The sequence below is a fragment of the Plectropomus leopardus genome, chromosome 1, assembly GCF_026936395.1.
Source record: "Plectropomus leopardus strain MGB_pleo_1.0 chromosome 1, ASM2693639v1, whole genome shotgun sequence".
Taxonomy (NCBI): Eukaryota; Metazoa; Chordata; class Actinopteri; order Perciformes; family Serranidae; genus Plectropomus; species Plectropomus leopardus.
In genome coordinates, this window is record NC_142176.1 from 41,058,681 (window position 1) to 41,082,149 (window position 23,469).

At 41.4% G+C, this 23,469-nt stretch overlaps 1 protein-coding gene across 5 annotated transcripts in view; it reads right to left on the reverse strand.

The window, feature by feature from the left end:
* The window catches only part of cemip (cell migration inducing hyaluronidase 1), a 143,197-nt gene that overhangs the window by 35,419 nt on the left and 84,309 nt on the right, over positions 1-23,469 (reverse strand). For all 5 annotated transcript variants that reach the window (XM_042484707.2, XM_088081197.1, XM_042484725.2 and 2 more), the window contains 7 exons: positions 21,472-21,677; positions 19,037-19,106; positions 18,411-18,539; positions 10,750-10,835; positions 8,887-9,018; positions 8,580-8,615; positions 5,857-6,012 (listed from right to left, as the gene is read on the reverse strand). In XM_042484707.2, the coding sequence (XP_042340641.1) occupies positions 5,857-6,012; positions 8,580-8,615; positions 8,887-9,018; positions 10,750-10,835; positions 18,411-18,539; positions 19,037-19,106; positions 21,472-21,677 (815 nt within the window). The remainder of the gene's footprint in view (positions 1-5,856; positions 6,013-8,579; positions 8,616-8,886; positions 9,019-10,749; positions 10,836-18,410; positions 18,540-19,036; positions 19,107-21,471; positions 21,678-23,469) is intronic.

A 23,469-nucleotide genomic window follows, 5' to 3' on the forward strand; every position in this document is an offset into this window, starting at 1 on the left:
CACTTACTTGGATGGCAGCATGGTCTCACACGAGACTCCAACAGAGGTACACAGACTTACAGACAGAACCCTAGCTTTCCATCCTGTCTGCTCGGCTTCTGCCTGTAAGTCTGTGTACCTCAGTTTCTTCCTTTCATAGGCTTCTTCCACTGAAGCTTCCAAAGGGACTGTAAGCTCAATGAAATAAACGATCCGTTGATTCAATGACCACAGCACTATGTCAGGCCTCAAATTAGTACAGACTATTTCCTGGGGAATTACGAGCACCCCTGCCTCCTCTCTAACTTACTGCCTCTATGTTTCTCCCCCTCATGTACAAACTGGATATCTAGACTCTCTTTTTTAAAATCTCCTGAATTCACGTCTTCTTCTTCCCACAATACCTGCACCTGATTATGTCGCCACCTATACCAGCCCTGTGATAAACTATAATTTTGCAGCTTGACAAAATATGTCTTAAAGTTGCAGTACCTGAACACAAAGGGCATGATGGGTTGCCATTTACCCAGAGCTTCAAGTTCTGGAGGGCTGGCAACACATCATATGTAGCCCCTATCAGAAATCTAATGCGGCTCTCCTCCATACTCCACAGGTCCCTCCAGCTAAGCTTCCTTCTCTCTACACTTTCCCAATGCAACCACTGACCCTGCTTAGCCTGAGCCACTGCCTTAGCACCCCTTACAGTCTCCTCCTGCCTACGTTCCCGTTTCACTACCAGTTTTCTTCTATCTTTGGGGCCTACTGTATTCCACACCGGTTTGCCTGGCCCAAGCCCCAAGCTTCCCCCGGCCAAACTGAACATTACCTACTATCTCTGCATGCCTAAGAGCAGCCTCTGCATCCTGAACTGCCACTCTTGGGTTCCAGTTTCTCCCCTTGAATGGATTTGGAACCACACTCCTAACTATTACATCCTTACTCCCAGCTAACAACAGCTCTGCCCTAACCTTGGTGCACTTAAACTCCTCTGTTAAGCTAGATACTGGCAGCTGAAGTATCCCTTTCCCATACAATGCCACACTACTTAGACACCTGAGAGCGCCTAACCACTTCCTAATGTATGAGCTAACCAGCCTTTCCATTTTCTCCACAACAGATACTGGGACTAATAGATTGACAGTGGCCACATTAACCTGGGAAATAACCCAAACTGCAAACACCACAACTTCAACTCTCCTGGGAGCCCTTACTCATCTATTGTATCCAGACCTTCAGTGACGTCTTTTCTAAATTGCGCAACCTGCTCAACGTCATTCAAATCCACATTGTACCACCTACCTAGGCTCTTCACTGACTTTTCCATAATTGTTGGAATTTCCTCATCTTCTATGATAAATTTCCTCTCCTTTAATTTCCCTCTACATAATGAGATTCTTCTAGACTTACTTGGCTTGATTTACATGCTGGCCCACTTGAGGTTCTTATTTACCTAGCCTCCTTGTACATGGCACCGTTCTAGTAACTAGTGTCATGTCATCCGTGTAAGCCCTAATTGGTGGAACCACGTACAACCCTCTGCCAGTCTGTTGTGAAGTCTGCCGTACTTATACATTATCTAATGTCCTGAAAATATGCTTTCACTAAGTTGACAACTATTCCTAGCTCCCTAAAATACTCAAAAACACTCCAAATAAGGCTATGTGGCACTGAACCAAACGCATTAGCCAGATCCAAAAATACTACATGCAGGTCTCTTTTCTCCCTCTTGGCTGCTTGAATCTGGTGCCAGATCATGCTAATATGCTCTAAGCACCCTAAAAAACCTGGTATCCCCGCCTTCTGCACCGTCGAGCCTATTAACCCATTTCTTTCTAAGTACCTTGCTAATCTCTGCGCTACTACACTAAAGAAAATCTTCTGCTCTACATTCAGGAGAGAGATCATCCGAAACTGGCTAAGATCTGAGGACTCCTCCTTAAGGATGAGGACACCCCCTGCCCTCCCTTCTAAGTGCTGATATCCTGTCTCTCAACTCCTCTTGCAAAACACTAATTCCCCCCCTCTCTTCGTCTGTCACTTTTTCCACTGTTTTCTTAACTGTCTCCTTTTCTTAACTAACTTCTCTATTTCTCTTTGCCTACTAGACTTGCCTACCTGTACTCTCTTTCCCCTCTTTCTGTCATGCACCCCGAATCTCTCTGCACCATATGAGTAAATCACATCTCCCATCTTTTCAGATGTCTCGACCACATTTCCTCTAAGCCCACTTAAGATTACCAACAAGTCACTGTTAACCATCTCCCACTCTTTACTATCATTTGCCCTTGGCCATCTAACTCTAGCCTTCTGCTCCATGGTTCTCTCTTTGGCTGGCCTGCTGACCGCAGTGTCAACTGCTTCCCCTCTCACTACCTCCTCCTCCTCAGGCGCAGTGTTACTGATATCCTGCGAACTGTGGTTTTCTACCTGCCGCTGGACATCACCCGACTGACTCGACTGACTGCTTAAAAAGTACTGATCGATGTGGCCACTCTGCCCTTCCTCTGCTAAACATCTCTTCCTTCCTTGATGAGTTTTAAGGCCTCTGACTGATGTTACTTCCTGCCAGCCACAAGGACAAGCCTGAAGCATCTCACCCACCTGAATGCTACTAGTTTTAACCCTAGCAGATAGGTCTGTGCCCCTATCCCTCACTGAGTCACGTATCCGATGCATAGTCTTGTCCGTTCCGATGTCTTTTGCCGTGAAATCCACCTGTGAGTCATCTTCCACCCCTGCCCTCGCTGACTCTTGGGGTATTTTTCCTATTTTGGCTGTAGCTTATTGTTATTGTAGAAAGGCTACTACACCTCACCACTGCCGCCCTGGGTTGGTAGCCCATGTCAGCACCTTTGGGGTCTTTCCCTCCTGCCAGCTGTCTTTCCAAGCAGTCACATGGTCCCTTGTTGTCAGCTGCCCTATTCACAGCAGTCACTAGCTAAGCTAGCTTTGAATTTGAGGAATGTAAGTTCTATGCTTCAACACAAGTAGCATGGTTTCAAGTCCCATCAAATTCTGTTATTATTTACCTGAACCACGTGTTTTCATGTGATGTGCTTAGTTGACAGAGTCTGCTTCATGCACTCATTGTGTGGCAGTAAGTAATTAGCAAGCAAGAATGCTACATTGCTAAATGCCAGAAATGAAACAGGAATAAGTTGTAGAAGACTGAGTTTACCTGTTTACTGAGTGTTTTCTTTGCCTTTTGACTACCTGTGTGTGGGAATGAAACAACTACTACACAGCTCACTCACTCTAATAACCTGCCATTAAACTGGTGAAGGGAAGATCTGTGACTTCTGTATTTTATTAACACACCATGGTGGTGGTTACTACCACTGACACCACTTAGTCTCACCTACATACGGGTCCTTCATGTCTGACAGTAATCATCATGGCTGTAGGCCATGTGTGCAAAGGGCCTTGAGGTATGTTTTCCCTCATTTGGTGGATGTGTCAATGGTGTTACCTAACCAACAGCGATGTGTATATAAACCAAATTCCATTAAATCTTTACATACTGTACATGTAGTTTTTGTTTTTATTTCATATTTGCTTTTGCAATTTAAACATGTTTCTCATGCCAATAAAGCCCCACTGAATTGATTTGAAGTAAACCCTTGCCAGAGGCCTAGCACCAAATACTGTGCCTTATTCAAGAGCAAAGGGCCTTCTGCCTTTCCTCTCCTGATCCATGTGTCTCTCATGCACCGTGTTAATTTTTTATTTTATTAAGGCAGTTTGCTTTGTTTCCCTTTCCTTTCTGTTTTATTTTTGGAACCCCAATTTGCTTTTTCTTGGGGAAGACATAATAGTAAACATTGTTGCGACAGCAGCATAAGTGAGAGTGGCTGTGTCAGGGACGGACTGAACCATTTTGTACTTTTTAGAGTTGAGAGGGGCCTCAGAGAGCCTCCACTACTTTTGTTGATACAAAGCTCACTTGCCATCATGACATCATTATGTCATTCCTCATATTTTTACTCATGTTTAGGTTGCCGCTGCAAAAATGACAAACAATTATCAGAAATATGGATGAAGTGTTTACTACTACAGTATCCAGGTTTTTGTTAGAGTATTTCAGCTAGCATATCTAGGTCCTTATGAACCAGGAAAGGGTCAGGTCTCCGACACAAGGAGGTGACATTTACAGGAGCAAACACATTCGAGGGCACTCCAAAAACCTGACCATAACCCGAACACTAGTGCGTATGCAAACAAAAGTTTAAACAAACTTTACATATTTTAATGTTTCTAAATCAATAGATATATGTAATTAACTTGCAATTGAGCTAAGGGTATCCAGGGACCACTTGATAAAGACAGTGGAGGTGGACGTTTGCACGGGGCATTAGTGGAGGGCACATGTTCGTTTGTAGAAGTGGATCAAGCCATCAGCAGGTTGCAGCATAAAGAGGTTCTAGAGAGAGTCCAAGACAGCTGGGCAGGACTGGGCTAGCGAGAACCAGTCCAGTTCAGGTTCAAAGCCACAGGGGAGCAGAGGAAGATCATGGTCTTGGAGGAAGTCACACGGGTGGATTAGGAGCACTACCACATCAAGGCAGTGTCCCAGGAAGACAAGGAGCATGGAAAAGATGGGAAGACACCACAAGCAGAGTCATAAGCTGGGCAGAAATCTGGTGAACTCCAAAAGCATGTCTCAGCTTTCTGATAAGGGCAGCGTACTACACCCTTCCCTGTCCCCACAACCTCTCTCAGTAGTTTGGAAGCGAGGAGAAGTGCCCTCTATACAGTATAGCCAACACAGGCCCTCCAGCATATTCTGTTGGGGTGCAAGGTGGCCAGGCACAAGGTCGCTTCACATGGTGGCATAACCTGGTGCTGTGGAAACTAGCGGACCTGCTCGAGAAATACAGAGTGGAAGTAAATAATTCCTTGTGTCACAACTGGCTGCTCATCCCTTTTGTCAAACCAGGAAAGAACCAGCAGAGGTAAAATGCAGGAAAATCAACATCTCTGCTCATACCTGGAAAAGAATGAGAAATGTGCATCGACCTCGGCAAGCACCCAGTCTTTCCATCTGAGATTACACAGACAACATTCAGACCAGATGTTGCGATGTGGTTCACAGCTGCAAAAGGGTCCTCATCATTGAGCTCACTGTCCTTTGGGAGGAGGGAACAAACCTCATCTGGGAGGTTATTCCAGGTTTGTGCTGCATAAGAACAAAATGCTGCTTCACCATGTTTAGTTCTGACTCTTGGGACTCTCAGTAGGCTGGCCCCTGATGTCCTGAGGGTCCTTGAGGGTTCATATGTTCATATTTGTAGACAAGCAAGAAAGTGACAAGTAAGTGTTGTCCCTGGATCAACTTGTTTGTCCAGGATTCACATTACAACCAACAAATCAGCAGCAATTCTCGATTGTGATGTCATTCAGTGTGCTGTGCAGATACCCACCCATGAAGAAAATAGAAAATGCCCATTTTAAAGCCATTTAAACAGCAACCCATGCAGCAACCACATGCAGAAGTTTGCTTGGATTTTCAGCACATTTTATTACTAAATATATATTAAACCTCCGTTGGATCTATGTAATGGGAAAGCAATATGTGTAAAAAAAAAAAAAGATGTTACAGGAATTTCTCTATCTGCTAAGCTAAACATTAGCTCTATCTGCTAAGCTAAGCTAAGCTATACAGGCTAAAATGTAGCTTTCATTAGGCTACAAACTGTTTTGGGGTTGGGAAATTATTGTATGTATACAACCTTTGTGGATTGTATTTCATGGGAAATAAAAGTGTGAAAACAGATGTTACAGGATTTGTGGTAACTTTAGCTCTACCTGCTAAGCTAAGCTAGGCTAGGCAGGCTAAAAGGCATCTTTGGGGATTCAGATCATGCAACTGGCACTTACATTCCACGTGGCAGAGTTCTGCCAGTAAGGTCAGAGCCTCCGAGGCCCCAGATCCTGTTGTCAGGGAGAGGCATTCCATGATTTTCACTTTCACCCACAAACAGCGAGTTTTTCACCTGCTGATGAGAGCCATCGTCATCTGGAAAGGTCCCTCCACTGCGCACACAGATAGAGAGAGTTAGAGTCTGGAAGTGTTGATGTAGTAGTTGTAAGTGTGGTGATAGTATTGCTAAAGTAGTTCTGTAGTAGCAACCATACTGTAAAATTGTTAAATTGATTTGAGAGTAAGAATGTGAGAATATTACTCAAACGTCACAATTACTTGTGGGATTAAAACTGTGTTTCTTTGTTGAGTAAATAATGCTCTAATATATGAGGCTAAGTTAAAATGAGTCACCTAATATGCAGCCTACCAGTGTGTTACATAATGCATTGTGTATATAATTTATGTGCCAAATGTCATTTCTATCATTCAGTGATGTGAATAATTAATGGAATCACATTTGTATTGCACTTTTCTAGTCATTTTTGACCACACAAAGTGCTTTCACACTACAAGTCACATTCACAAATTCACACACGCACGCACACACACACACTGCCAAGTGAGGCTACTGTACAAGGTGTCACCTGCTACTCCCTTTTTTTTAACCATTCACACGCACTGCCACGCTGATGGAACAGCCAGAAGAAGCAATATGGTAATTTGCAATTTACGGTCTCGCCCAAGGATATTTTGTCGTGTTGACTGTGTGAATCCAGTGAGATGGGTGCTTAGAGTGACATGATTGAAATCTCCCAATATCATGATGAATGCATCAGGGTGCTGAGTCTATTCTCGTGACAGTCATGTGAATGACGTCACACGAAACTGCTGCCGAGGCTCTTGGGTGAATGTAAACAATGGCGACAATGTGCGAGTGTTACTTTGGGAGGTAGTATGGTCTAAGACCCACTGCCAGCATCTCAATGTCCTGATAACAGATCTTGTCCTTCACTGTAATATGTTCCAGGTTACACCATTTGTTGTTTACAAATAAAATTAGTCCCCCACCTTTTCTTTTCCCAATCGCTGTCATATCTCTGTGAAGCCGGGTAAATAAACACAGGAATTGGGGATGCTGCCACATAGCCATGTCTCTATGAAGCACGTAAGACTACATTCCCTGTATTCTCTCTGGCTCTCCACAAGAGCCCTGAGCTCATCACTTTTGTTGGTCAGGCAGTTGGCGTTTCACATGAGAATCGATGGTAAAAAAGTCTACCTCCACCTCTTAGCCTTTATCTTTGCCCCGGCTCGACACCCACAGAAGAGCTTCTTTAGCTCAGTTGGTATGGGGTGTTTAATCACGGCTTTAGTCCTCCTGTGCAAGGAGATCTTTCTTCGTGTAGGTATTCCTAGCAGTAGCAAGCACGTGAAAAATAACTTTAAAAAAGTCTTTAAAAAGACAGTTTTTCTGTCAGTGGAATTCCATCAGTTTTCAACACAAGGTATTTTATTGTGAAACATTTGCAGGACCTTGTTGACAATGCAGTATTTTGCACGACTTCATAAATGATTGAAGTATGTGCTTTTAATTATGGAAATACAGTAGTCATAACAATGCGTAATGCATGCTGGTAGGATTTGTGTCCAAGCTCATCCTGACTTGCTCTGACGTCATGCAAAAGTGGACGACGATAATTTCGCGACATTAAGAGACTGAGATTTTAGAGCCAGGTGCTGCAGTTACTCTCCACCAACTTCAAGGCCCTGGGCATGATGGGAAACGCATGGCTCTCGATTGGTTCAGAAGATGACTCAACAATATGACTCTTCAGATGAACTTTTTATTTTTGTTGAATTTCAGAGATTTGGAAATCATTTGTCTTATCTGACATTTTTTTTCATCATTTTAGAATACATGTTGTAGCTGACGACATTTTGCTGTCAGAGAGTAAATACATTCATCATCATTCTTTTTGCAGTAAATACTAGCGCCACCATAAGGACAACTGGGATAAAATTTCATGTGAAGCATGAAGACATCATTTCCATATATGGTTCCTAGTTTCATTTTCTACTTACCTTCATGCAAATGGAAAGTGATATTATGATATTAAAAGATGTGATAATTATAATCATTATTATTATATAGACTTCGATAATTAACATAACTGTGTTATTAACAGAATGTTAATATCACCAATAGGAAGTGCAATGCTTTGCAGCATTCAAACCCAATAATGTTTTCATTAGTATATAATCACCTGAAAATAACAATTGTTTGTACTAGTTAGGTTGGAATGAGCCATTTGTAGCGACATAGGTAGCACTTTAAGGGAGCCTGCTATGTTGTACTTCCATGTCTTTACAGTAGGGTAAGGCAACTGAAGGTCATCTTTTTAACTTAACAAATACACAGCCTTATATTATATTCTGTTCATGATCCCTTCACCCTGTATATACTGAAACACTAAGTAGGCATTTTGAGAGTCATGAACTTTGGAAACTAACACAGAGAAAATACTGGGTTTAGAAATGTATGCAGATATGTGTAGTGTGGATGTACTGTATGCACCCATAGGCACCCTGCTTTGTAAAGTCAGTTGAAAACTTCTCATCAGTTTCCATCTCTGTAACCACTGCACCCCTGAATTAGCATCAAAGTGCTCTGTTTCCCAGTGTATCCTGAACAGACTGTTTTCCAATTACTCTGAAAAAAAGGGGGGGGGGTTCTTACCTTGCTAGAGTGAGGCCAATGCCATTATCAGCAAATCTGAACAGAGAGAATATTATCACTACAGCAACAGTCTCCACACACAGACACACAAACACCCACACACACTAATGGCTATAAAGTTACATTTCTTGACTTTGTCGTCAAATGTGCAGAAAAGCAACCTGTGCTACCAAAAAGTCACAGTGAGGACTTTGAATGACATTCAGTTGCACTGGAAGTTGACAAACATCACACAGACCAACATATATTAACTCACTTATTTATTGATATTAATATTATTATATTGAAAAATGAATGCAGTACTCACTGGCAGTCATCCAGCCAGACATCCCCTCCTCTCAGCCAGGCTCCGTGGTCCTGGTTCTTATAGGCTATGAAATGATGGATTAGAGCAGGGACTCTGGGCTTAAAGGGATCAGCATCCTGGTGGGGGCCATACCTATACAATTGAATGGCACCATCAACACCACAGACATACAGAGTGGAGAAACAGTGTTTGCTTACAATAATACAATTGCATTTAAATGTATTTGCTTACTGCTGTTTATTCAGGGCTGCAAAGTAACTTAGTAAAAAGTCCACTCTTACTTGAATTTATAATCCTTTACATTTCAGTCCTGTTTTTTATTTGATATACAGGTTGCAGGTCCCACAGTTCAGTTTGAAATAACACATGTATCAAACACAAACACAGAGGAGCATCTGTTAATAGATGTGCTCTCAGACCCTTCCCTCTGGCAGCAGACCTGCTGCTCCAGCATACAAAACAAAAAGGGGCAGAGCTTCATGCCCTCTGCTATCAGACCTTTCAACATAACATAATCTCTCAGTGCCACCTTGCTCCAAAGTACCAAAGTAAATGAGCCCAAGTATTTAATTTTTCTAATTTTTCTATTTAATTTTTATTTTAATTTTTTAACAACTGACAAAAAGTAGGCCTAATAAAAACAAATAACACACCTGGCTGATCACATAGCTGATTAATAAATCCACCAAAGCAGATTGACAGAGGCAGACCTGTCATCCAGCTGCTTTCCATTGCTTTTCTTGTTATCAGGGGCAGATTTAGCAGATTTGGCTTTGATTTCACCCATTCTCTAACTTGGAATGGTGGTGGGCTTGTTGGCATCTGTAGAAGAAGTTGTGCTGTTCTTTACCCTCCCTATTTAACTAATACAGATGTGCAGGTGATGCTGAATTTGCGGAAATATGTTTTCAAGTACTTTTTTTTCTGGGGGATATATATGATATATATATATATATATATATATATATATATATATATATATATATATATATATATAGAGAGAGAGAGAGAGAGAGAGAGAGAGAGAGAGAGAAAGAAGCCTGTAAAGGCTTACATTATGCCTGAAACTTGAAAATTGTGGTTCTGAAAGCTATATTACACAACTTAAAGGCAATGTTTATGCCTTAGTTTGAGCCTAGGTAGTGAAGCACTTAAATGCACTAAATGTGTTTAGATGGATATAATGCCTTTTGCATTTCAAAAAATGTTAATGTCTCATTAAAACCCAGAATGATATGGTGGATGTTAAATGCACTAAATGGGTTTAGTTTTGAGGTTTACTATCTCAGTGCTCACTTCACAGAGACTTTTGCAATATTACTGATAAAAATACTGACATTTTTAAAGGAAAAGGCCATTATGATTGCTCATTCATTATAAGGGACCTTAGACTGTCTTATTTTCTCCTCGGTATATTACTATTGCCATTTAATGAAGCAAAAGTAATTAAATGAAAACATTTCTGCACGCATATCCGATTGCGTGATTAATAGCAAGAATAATCGGTAGATTACTCGATTACTAAAATAATCGATAGCTGCAGCCCTAATTCATATCGCAATAATAAGGTTATGATGAGAGACTGGTCTGATTAAACTGACCACAAAGGACTAACAATTACACATACTGGTGTTCACTTCTACTTGAGTTGATTTTAATACAAATAATGTCATATTCACTCACAAAAGATTTAAAATGACACTCCCTGCTCTGCTTCTGTATTATACCAAATCCCAGCATTGGTCAGTTACAAAACATCAACAGGAAACTGGCCTTGACAGACTTGAAATCCATCATGCTGAATTACTGGGTGTGATTTCAGCCTGTCATAGAGGGTGTTTGTTACGGGATGAGGAATCTGACCTGGCTCCAGTTAGAGATAGGAAGGGTCTCTTGTCCTTGTCATTTGCCTGCGTAGTCTTTACTCCATTATCAAGGATCATTCCAGCCTGGAAAAAAGGAGGAAAAACTACATTGTCAAGGGGTCATAGCACAACACTTAAGATTTGATTTACCAAGGACCAATGAGGGAATTTCAGACACCAGTCAGACTCAGTATGTTAATATATTCCATTGGGCTGCAACAAATGTATATTAACTCAAGCTGCCCTCTAGCTATTATAATTTTTGTTCAAAACCTGACCCTTTAGTTGAGCTGAAAGAATTATTTTAGAGTTGTTATCTCTTCATGCGAAGAGTGCATTGTCAAACATGTTTATTGGCTTCTTCAAAGTAGTCAGGTTCAGTAGCAGGGAACAGAAATTTCTCTTTTGCAGTCCTGATACATGTTGCACAGCCCAGCGTCACAGATTGATAGGTATGTGCGTGCATGAGGGAACTGTATCGCTGTGTTCCAAAAGTTGCTCAACATGCCCTTCATCTCAGCACATGCCTTCAGGGGAATCCCTGCCGCCATCTTATGGGCTTATGGGCTCCATTTCTCTAAAAAACTGAAGTTACCTTGGTGAGATGGACCCTCAGAGTGGTGAGGGAGTGAGTGAACAACGATGGTCACTCCACTCTATATCACCCACAATGCATTGTAGTCATGCATGTGAAGCATGAAAATAAATCTATGTATAAGCAGTAATAAGTACAGAAGATGGAAAGACTGGTAAATAAATAAAAAAATAATTACATTCACTATCTGACATGCTTTTCAGTTTCATTTTTCTAATGTATCTTATAGATCTGTATTTGTAGGCTTACATGTGTATAGATTTACTCGTCTATCAGATAGGTGCTTAAAATGAAAACTGCCACATAGGCTAATTAATTGCAGTTAATATTTAGGTGTATGATTGTTCTGTTCAACTTGTTTGTTTCTTTATTCCCAAACATTATCTGTAAATACATGGGAAAAATTGCCATTTTGCATTTTGCAATCATAAACACGTAAAAATAATTGTTATGATAATCATGATACAGATCACAATCTTAAATTATTCAATCAGAAAGTGATGCAGCTAAGTGACTGTGGGTTTATTACATTTATCTGCAGAAGACACCTTCAGATCTCAGAAAGGAGTCTGCAGGTATTTATTTATACGTATTTCTGATGGTTTGCACTGGTGCTTGAGGGACAGAGGATCACCTGTGCGCTACAGCTATGAGTCTGATATGACTGCTCACTGCTGGGGGAACACTGGACTTTCAATGCTGGAACATTTCGTGAAGTCAGAGAACCTGAATTTATTTTAATTTTTTTGACTTGTTTTACCCTAAACCTGTGGTGGAATGTAGGCTAAGTAAACATGGCAATATGCTGTTATTTTGAAATCGACATGAAGTAGGCCTGAGGAAGAGAGCGGTTATTAGACTGATACAATTAGCTTGACAGCGAGCCAGCGTTGAAATGTATGGCAATAAAGACTGTGGTGTTCCACTTCAAAACCGACTGCTGAATCCTTAACGCCCCAACACGACATGGTGTCAGAAATGCGGCAGCAGTAAAAGTGAGTGTAACAATCAATAAGAGGAGAGCATAAAAGTCAAGATGTGCATCCGTGAACAGCAAGATGTAAGACAACGGTTCAAGCATACAAGGAGTGCAGCCCCCCCCAGCTAGCGGCTAGCCTGCCGGCTACACTCCACCCAGTGCCACATTCACCATTCAACCTCCCGAAGCATTTGACTTTTCAAAACCCCAGGAATGGGAAAAGTGAATAAGAAGGTTTGAAAGATTTAGTATGGCCAGTTACCTCCATCTGAGCTCACAAGTTAACCAAGTAAATACACTGATCTGCTGCATGGGAGATAGCACAGACAAAATTCTGCAAGGTCAGGTTTTAACGGATGGAGAAAGACAACAGTATAGCAAGGTTAAAGAGACATTTGAAACATACTTCGTACCCTGGAAAAATATAATCTACAAGCGGGTGAGATTCAATCAAAGAGTGCAGCAAGCTAACGAGACTGTAGACTCCATCATTATTGCACTGTATAACCTAGTACTGCAGCTATGAACCACTTCATGATGAGTTGATAAGAGATCGCCTTGTCATCGGACTGAGAGACACCTGTCTAGCAGAGAGAAAGCAGTGAGACAAGGACTCAATGCTAGAAAAAGCAGTCAATATGGCAAGACAGTCTGAAGTCATAAAAAGACAACAAACAAACCTCAAAGAGGAATCTTAAAATGAAAAAAATTATGCAGTGACAACCAAGAGTAAGAAACACGACGCTCATGCAAAAGACCACACAGCAGCCCAAAAACATATCAACAAAGTCAAAAGCACCACCTGATCACCAGCAATGCTACAAATGTGGAAAATCCCCAGCCCATGGAAAATGGGAGTGCTCAGCCAGAGAGGTGACATGTCACACATGTGGAAAGAAAGGAAATTACATTAAAGTGTGTGCAAATCTGCTAAAGCTGTACATGTAGTTGAGAACAACAGCAGCTCTGATGACACACCTTTGTTCCTAGGCTCAGTAGATACAGGCACAGACTCATGGTATACCACTTTGACCATCAGAAATCATTAAGTCAGGTTCAAGATAGACACAGGAGCTGATGTGTCAGTCATTCCAGCTGCAACACACTGCACTGTCACAGAGAACAGCAAACAGTTGATAAAGACAGGCAGACCACTGTTTGGCCCAGGGGGTACATCACTCACTCTTAGGAAGGTACAGAGAGTTACTCTGTAAGGTGAGCAAGTGATTCAAGAGGATGGGTATGTAATAAAACCCTCACGTAGCTTTGTTAAGCAGACCAGTTAGTGTGAAGCTTTACCTTGTGAGCAGGGTGGACAGTATTGACAAATCTGTGATGGCAGAATCCTATCCAAAGCTGTGTCAGGGTTTTAGGAATGCTTCAGCAGCCCTACAGTATCAAACTGAAGCCAGATGCAGTTCCCCTTTCCCTGGCAACCCCCAAATGTGTTCCTATCCCTTTACTTGGAAAAGTGAAAGAGGAGCTTGAACACATGGAGACCATGGGAGTAATCTCCAGGGTGGAGGAACCTACAGGCTGGTGTTCAGGTTCCAACAAAGAATGGCTCCATGCGCATCTGTGTGGAGCTCACCCACCTGAATGATGCAGTATATAGAGAGAAATACATTTTACATTCAGTGGAACAAACACTTGGATCTCTAGCAGGTGCTCAGGTCTTCAGCAAGCTGGACGCTAATAGAGGATTCTGGCAGATCCCATTGTCACCTGAGTCAGCACGCTATACAACATTCAAAACTCCCTTTGGCCATTTCTGCACTTACAGACTGCCCTTTGGCATAGCGTCAGCAACAGAGCATTTTCAACAGAGGATGTCAATGATCCTGGAAGGGCTGAAGGGAGTAGTATGTCACGTGGCTGATGTCCTCATTTCATAAAGACTAGCACGAGCACAACACCAGATTCCATTCACCATTCGGCATCACACTTAACATGGAAAAGTGTGAGCTAGGCAGAAAGGAAGTGAAATTCCTGGGTCACATTTTATCTGCTGATGGAGTTCAACCAGACCTGGTTGAACCAGAAAACAAAGGCAGTCAAATCAATGAAAGAGCCATCGACTGCAAACAAGGTCCGCATTTTTTTCGGGATGGTTAATCAACTGCGAAAATTCATACCAGGGTTGGCAGAGATGGACAAGCCCCCGAGAGACCTCCTCTCAAAGAAAAATCAGTGGGTTTGGAGCTGCAAGCAACAAAAAGCATTTGACCAGCTGAAAAACGATCTCACATCACCTCTGGTGCTGACACTTTATGACCCCAATAAAGAGCTTAAACTGTTGTCAGATTCATCATCCTATGGGCTTGGCGCGGTCCTCCTACAGAAGGAAGGAGAGCAGTGGAAACCGGTTGCATACGCCTCTTGCTCAATGACAGAGACAGCAGAGGTACGCGAAGGTGGAGAAGGAGGCATTGGGACTGACATGGGGATGCAAGGGTTTTAGAGATTTTCTCATGGATTTTCTTCATCATTTCTCATTACTCCTGGTAAAGTGCTGCACACTGCTGACACGCTCTCACAGACAATGATGTAATGGAAGACACAAACATCTATGCGGATGAGCTAATCAACAGCATGCCCGCCAGTTTATCGTATATGGCACAAATTAGAGAACAACTGAAGTAAGCGAGTGTTTGCTCAGAGGCGTGGCCATATTGACAACCCCAGGTCTACCACGCAGGCAAAATAAGTAGGACCGTGTCTTTGAACAGTAAGACAAGCATTGGACTCTGGCATTGCCATTTTAAAGTACACTTAAGAGTGCTTGTTTTACCTTCCTACCTCTGCGGTTTTGTTATTTTAATTCTCTTGTTGGTGAGAATTAAGCCATTTTAAATTGTAATTTTACCCTTTCAGTTGTATATTTTTACCAAACGGCTGTCTTTTATTTTTTTTAATTTTAAGTGGCTGATTTTAACTTATTGCATCCTGTAAGACTGTAAGACTTTAAACATCATCCCCTGCATTGTGTTTTTTTACAGTGGACACAACAGTGGTTTACTGGTATTCTAGGAACTACACACTACTGTGTGATATAAATTTCATAGGCAAATTCATTCCAAACCTGAACCTGAGAAAGTTGTTGCATGATGGATATGAGTTCAAGTGGAGAGACATTCATGAAAAAGAGTGGTAAATGGATTGCATTTGTGTAGAGCTTTTCTGGTATTTACGACCACTCGATGTGCTTTTACACTACATGTCTCATTAACCCATTCACAGACTGGTGGCTGAGGCTACCGCACAAGGTGCCACCTGCTACTCAATAATCATTCACGCACACGCTCACACTCCAATGACCCAGCATCAGGAGCAATTTGGGGTTCAGTATCTTGCCCAAGGATACTTGGGCGCCGGGGATCGAACCGCTGACCTTCCAAATAGAGGATGACCTGCTCTTCTTCTGAGCCACAGCCGCCCTGCCTGGTCACAGCTGAAAACTACACTCACCACAGAGTCCGTGTTGGCGTACTTTAACCCATCCAAAAAAAAAACAAAGATATCAACGGACTCATCAAAAAATGATGTTGAAGCTGTGTTACTAGAAGTTGAAGGAGAGGACTGAAGGCCAATCGCCTACACATTCAGAATGAAGACTACAGCTGAAAATCGCAACACTCAAATTAAGAAAGAATATGTAGGACTTGTGTATGGATTTGAGAAATTTGACAGCTATGTCTATGGCCTACCACCATTTGTGACTGAGAGAGACCACAAGCCATTCATAACCTGCTATGTGTGTTATCAGATACATGAAGTCAGTATTTGCAAGAAATGGATTCCCCGTGGTTATCTATGGACCCTGCTACAGTTGCAAGGAGTTCCAGAGCTGAGGAGTATGATCCTAGACATGTGATTTCAAGCCCCCTGTGTGGCCAGTCAAATGGTTAAGCAGAGTGGACAAAGTCAAACCAATACTCAAAAAGGCAAAAGACAGTAACTCCAACCCTTATCTAGCTTTATTAAGTTATAGAGCCTCATCGCTGGAACATGGCAAGTCTCCTGCTGAGCCTCTTATGGGACATAGGTTACACGCCATTCTTGCCTAAACTGCTCAACACACGAAGTACAGGGAGGTGAGACAGAAACTGAAACATCTACAAAAGAGACAAAAAGCAAACTATGATAATTCATCAAGAAGTGTAGTGCCACTGGCTAGACATGACACATTGAGAGTAGAAGATTCCAACATCTGGAACAAGAAAGCTACTGTTCTGGAGGAGGTAGGTCCAAGATCCTACACTGTCAAAACAGAGGATGGTCCTATCCTGAGGAGGAAACATAGGAGTTTGCCTGAAACACAAGCGACACTGCAAGAGCACAAAGATGAAAAAGATCCTGCTGTCACTCCATCAGCTGATCCACTGCCACCTGTAACAAACAACAGTGGATCAGCTAAGCAGACACACACACTACCTGTGCTGAGAGGATCTGCAGATAGTGCTAAAGCTCCATAAAGACTGAATCTTTAAAACAAACAAAAATAACTGAAATTACACTGATACATTGAAACAACAAATATGCTTGTAAAACAAAATGAGAAGAAAAACTTTTTGTTGGAGCAAGTTGTTTGTGTTTTATGATACAAAGTTACAGCTTGAAGTTGCTAGATTGCAGTCTAAGGTTGCTTGATCAATGTGTCTGTGTTGAAGTTGAGTTGTAAATATTTCCATCCACAAGGTGGCAGCAAAGGATAGCGTTCTACATGTGAGCTACATATATTGCATGATGAGACTGAGAGTGAGTCATAGAGGAAGAACACATATAATGCTGTATATACATTATGGGCATGAGCAACAGCAAAAAGGTGTATTCATCAGTCTGTTGAACGAGTCAAAGGCATGCGTAATAGCTGAAAATCTAGGAGCACATAGGTTGGCCAGTTTTGTAGATTTTTTTTCTGGTGAATACTTCTGTAGATTCTGCATGGCTAAGAAATCAGAAATTCAGTCACTGACTGCTTGTATTTTTGAGTGTAGAACACTGGAACTTCATGAGGTCCATTTGAAGTCTGCACTGGAAACTGCCACTTTGTGCTGTGGAGTGAAAAGGTGTTGGTATTTGAGTAAGACTGTCACTGAGGACTACCCTCCAGGTATAGTACATGATCTGTTGGAGGGTTGAACACCTGTGGAGTTTGCTCATTGTATATCTCTTTTGATATTGAAAAATATTTCACTCTAGAAAAACTTAACAAGTTTCTTCCTGAATACAAGGTAAGATGAGCAAAACTAATTTAAAAATGGTAATTTTTGTACGTCCCCTTAAATCAAGAAAATATGTACCAAATCAAATTTGTCTCAAATCTCACTCAGTGGTTCCTTTTCCATAACAAGGCTGGAACCATTCAGTGCAACTTCTATCAAAGGAAAGAAGCTAGCAAACAAGCCCCAGATGTTTCAAAACTCTTAAAAGTGTGATACTGTAACTTTTCCTGAGAAAGAACTGTCTTGATGATAAAAACCATCCTGAGCCTGCTTGCTTCTTCAAAACAAAGACACAACCGCTGTGTTGCTGCTTTGACACAACCTCTTCTCTCCCAAACATCCTGGGGTGGCAGCCTGACATGAGTTATGCTCCTATTAAGATGATCCAAATTAAAAGTGAAGAAGGATGGTAGGGAAGAGAGTTCACTGTTGAGTGCAGAAAGAGAAGGGTGATAAGGATAACATTTCCTCTCCACCCAGTGCCTCATATATCTCTCCACTTGAGTGGAGCTGTGCTGAGCTTGATGCCACAGGCGCCTCTAAACCCTGTCCTCCCTCTCCTTTGGCACACTTTCCTTTGTTTCCTTTGTTTCTGTGGTCTGTCCTTGATTTTGTTATTCTCACTATTCGCCTATTGCTTTTCCCCTCTTTGTTACTTAGCAGGTCACATCCTGCATTCTGTAATTTTAGTTTTATCTCCTCATAGCTCTCGATGTGATGTTGTATCTTCAATATTGAAAATGAATGCAGACGAAGTTTAATTCTTTACAATAAAAACTGGAAGCAATGAGTTTCAAACAAATCAAATCGATATCCTGACTTACAGAGTTCTGTGAAAAAAAGAGTGCCCTCAGACTCACCCTGTAGTTGGAATGGGCTCTGTTGTTGGTGAATTGGCCCATAGGTGTGTGTTCAGTGTGTCCAGGCGAGTACAGGCCCTCTGAGGGACCAGTGGGTACATGGTGGAAGATGAACCAGAAACCTGTTTCCTAAGGGATCACACACAGACATATACATATTTTAAAAAGGCTGTTAATTAGTATAAATGTAGAACAACATGAAACCTATGCAAATGTGTAGTTTCCTAGTGTTTCCTAGTATTTTTGTTCGTACATAAGCCCACAAACACTCCGTAACACATGACTTTAACATTCTATGTGTCAGCCTGTCTGTTTTTGTGTTGTTCTGCCCAGGTATGCAAATGACAGCGGTTATTACATTGGCAAGGACTAATGAGATTGCATTCCACCCTATAAAACTTTGTAAAACCCCAGAAGTCCGATCATAATTAGCACTCTATCATAATGAAAGTGAGGCAGTGGCTGAGTCTGTTGTCTTCTTGATTCTAAATTTAATAGCAGTACTCAGCCATTAATCTGACCTGGCAATGCTGTAATGAGATAGACCTCCACCTGGAGAGAAATGAGGGGAGGAGGAAGGAAAGGCAGAGAGAGGCGGATGAGGAAAAAGGATGTTAGAAATTCACCTCTGAGCCTGCAGCAGCACAGTTGATGAGGTTGTTGTTGGGGTTGGCGATCCAGAAAGTTGAAGTTGCGCTGTATAGAAGAAGAAAAGAAAGAAGGAAGAAGAAAAAAAGTTCAGTTATTGGATTTTCAAAAAATATAATTTAGCAATGATGTAGTGGAAAGGGTGACCACTGCCTCTTAGAAGACAAAAACAGTAACTGAGTAAACTGAGTAAATTACTTTTCAGTTTTTGTTCTAACACCAGTGCTGCTGGGAGAAAATTGGGCTATGTCTTTTAATAGCATTTGGTGGGGATCACACATAGAACTCTTAGCAACTGAGAGTTGTGAGCTGGTTCAAAGTCATCACCTAAAAACCGTGCGTCATTTCACGTTGGAAGGAGTTTTGAGAATGAAAACTTCAGATTTAGAGACACAATTTTTAAGCCACATAAAGATGACTATTGTTATAAAGTATTCTAAATATGCATAAATGCTAACAACCTTATGCACATAAAAACCCATTACAAGTATGTTCAGAATTCATTATAGACATTGGCATCATGATGAGTTATGAGTATTTTTCTAAAGCATTATAAATATCTAGGGTTAGGGTTGGGATTGATAATAACTATGATTATACAGACCTACAGAGGCATTATAACACATTAGAAGTGTGTTCATAATGTGTTATAATGAATTATAGACATGGGCTTCATACAAAGTTCTACCATTCCTTCTCACACATTAATGTCGCTGACACTATAATCCAGTAGCCACACTGATTTAATGAGACGGGAGATCTCTCTGATTCTGCTTAGTGAGCAACTGATTTATCACAGAGTACATTTCATTATTCAGAGCAACAAAGAAAACCATTACAAGCACTGATGTTGCTAGATGTACATCCTGCATCCCTGATGTATTCAAATCTGAGAGAATGCAGTGAAGTCACTAGTGATGACTCTGGGGGTCGCATCCTATTATTTTCCCAGATAATGCTACATCGAAAACAACAAATCCATGTTAAAGTTAATGATAGCTACAGTGGCATTGTGTGACTTTACTTTGACAGTATGTCTTATGTCACAGAAATGACTGAGAGTGTTTTGGATATTATTGTCGTACTGTTGCAGATATGTCCGTTTGTGTTTTGGTGCTGCTGCACAGATCTGACACCTGCCTACTCTGATCCCCAGCTCTCTAAAACTCTGTGTGCCAAGGTGTCAGTGGCAAAGCACGGAGGTCCCCTGGGACTGCTCCTCAACAATACCTAATTTTACAATAAGAAAATATCCGCAAAATCACAAATATGTAGGATATGCCACAGACATACCTGTAGTCATAGCAACGTCTGCTGTTATGGCAGATGCTGTATTTATTCATGATGATGATGACCCAATGATGCTTTACACTCCAGGAGCCCCGCCCAGTTTTTCCACATTGTGATAATGAGTGATTGATACTGTTGGTGACTCATATTACTGTTGACCCCATGGTTCTCTATTGTCCAGGAGCTGCATGTGTTAAAATATTATTTTCACCAGCGGCCAGCATTTATCTTCACCCTGTTTTGTTCATTGTCTCAATGGACGAAAGTTAAACATAAAAAACTCAAAGAAGAATAAGTATATTTCTCAAAATGTTAAATGATGACATTTATAAAGTAGCTTATTTAAATTAATATGGATCATCACATATCAGTGTCTAACATTTGCTTTACTTGAAAGTGGGTAGATGATTTTGGTGCTCTCTATACTCAACTCCTGATGTCGTATTTGTGTAATGTTTGTTACAAAGACTGTAAGTGAAAATACATACAGGGATAAGGGATTTCATTTGTTATATTTTCATATACAATTTCAACATGAATATAGCACCCTCTACCCTCTAAATTGCCCTGGGGCCCATTCAGATGACAGCCTGTGGATCCTGGGGACTCAGTATATTGAAAACCTACGAACATCATGGTAAAAGTTGTGGGAAAAAACATAAATAAATAAAGGGGTTATATCTGTGTTGTCTGACACCGGGGTGAAATTGGTATGATCATCATATGGACACATTTTAGTTTCAGTTTGCATTGACCACTTGGAATTGTATCAGCAGTTTCTGTGTTACATTTGTCCTGGGCCCCTTGCATCTTCGAATGAAGACGTTGATAAAAAAAAAAAAAAAAAAAAAAAAACATTTGTTTTATCCTGAACACACATTTTCTTTGGCTCTGTGATTCCATGGAAATTGTAAGATCAAAGTTCGCAAAATTGTTAAAAGCTTTACTTTACACCTGCCTCATCTGAGTATGGATGTTTAGATGTCCTTTGAGAGGTCTCAAAGATCCCAGCCATGGGTCAGACTGTATGTGCAAGTCCTGTTTAACTGAATAAGCTTCAGACATATTGAGATGCATTTTTTTTTGTTACACCATTTAAGCACATTGAACACATGTATCTTACCTACAGTCTTGCCGTGGGTTGGCCACATATCCTGGGTAGGCTCCTTCAGTGATGTTGCGGCACATTTTGCTGTCTCTGTCTGAGGGGAGCAGGGTCCCAGCTCGCACCATCAGACCCAAACAGTGGTCAAACGTGTTCCTCTCTTCTGGACCATCCTCAGTGAAGTAACAGTGGCCTAGAGTGTCATACCCCACCACATCCTTTACCTGCATGGGAAATAGACATTGATTGAATTGAATTTTACCAAACACAGGCTGAGAGTATGTCACACTCTTGTCACAGATGTAATTAGAGAAAGAATTGCCCACAAAGACTGCAATCAGCTGTGAAAGTATCAACTTTCTAAAGCAAACGTCCTTGTCTTTCCATCACTTTTTGTTAGACACACCATTATTTAACATATTTAATCTTTAGCTCCTTCATCCATGTTATAAAAGCTGTCTCCCTGCCAAGTGACTGTGCACTGTGAGAAGGAAGACTGTTTTAGACTACCTGTCCTTCTAGGAGTCTGTGGGCACGGATCATGGGTGTATTGAGAGACTGGACACTGTGTTCTGTGAGGAGGAGGGTTACTGACTGAGCGCTTTGCTCATAATGTTTTCTGTGCTTCCATATTTTTTGGGTCCTTGGAGGATGAGCATTAGAGTCCTTCTGCTGCTAAACAGCCTAACTTCCTGCTCACTACCCACACAAGAATGGCATGAAATAATTGAGCAAGCATTTCACTGACATAAAGAAGGCCCTCACATTAAAACTAGGCTGTCTCTGCAGTAGGAAGGAAGAAGTACTTTTGAAATTATAATAAATAATAGTGAAACTTTATTTACATAGCATTTTTCCAAACAGTTACAAAGTGCTTTACAGGACAACAGAATACTATAAAAATTGGTGTTACATGATCAGAGACAACAAAGAAATTTTGCTTTTGCTCAAGAGGTAGAAAACCTACAACTATCAGAATGCGAATCAGAACAAATACCAGTTGCACTGGTGGGTGACATAATTTGGAATGGTCCATGTGAAACAAGGCAGGTGGCAGGATCTTGTGTCACAGTTAAGCAGTAAGCTGAATCATGTTTTTGAAAACATTTGAGAGAAATATGCAACTCCATGACATAATCTTGGTTTGTATTTGATCAGCACTGCTTAGTTTACAATTTGATTGGATTTCAGTCCAACTTTTACAGAGAGAGACAGAGGGACAAATCTGTCTCTATGAATGGACTGCACTTCAATTGTATAGCGATTTGCTAGTCTTCAGACCACTAAAAGCGTTTTCACACTACATGTCACATTTACTCATTTACACACACACATTCAAACATTGGTGCCTAAGGCTACCGTACATGATGCCACCTGCTACTCAGTAACCATTCGCACACACTCACACTCCAGTGACGCAGCATTTGCAGTAATTTAGGGTTCAGTATCTTGCCAAAGGATATTTCAATACGTTGCATGGAGGAGCCGGGTATCGAACCGCTGACCTTACAATAAGAGAATGACCCGTTCTACATCTGAGCTATAGCCACCCCAAGCTATGTGTATGAGCGCTGTACTCTTTGGCCAGATCCCCAAAATGATTCAGCAGCTTTGGCGGCTGTTAAACTTGTGCACCTCTGAGTTTTTATAGAGCTCAGAAAAATGTTTTCATTGCTTTAATTTGAACAGTTGTGTATTGTAATGAGTGGCGTGTGAACCCAAATGCAACGCAATCACAGGCAAGAAAGCTGGTAATGACCTGTATTTATTTATGGTCATGCAGGAACAAGGATAAACAGGTGAGCAGTAACACAGTTCAGTTTCAATTTAGGGCTGGAGCCTTCAGAGTCTTTGGGCTGGTTTATGGGCTTGACCTGAACAGGCCAAACAGGGGCACAGGCATAAACAGTTCAAACATAAGGCGCACATACTCACATAGCAGTTCAATGGAAAGCAGAGGCACTGTGAGGAAAGCAGGCAGGAGGCTAGAGCCATTAGATCCAGAACCAGGTGAGC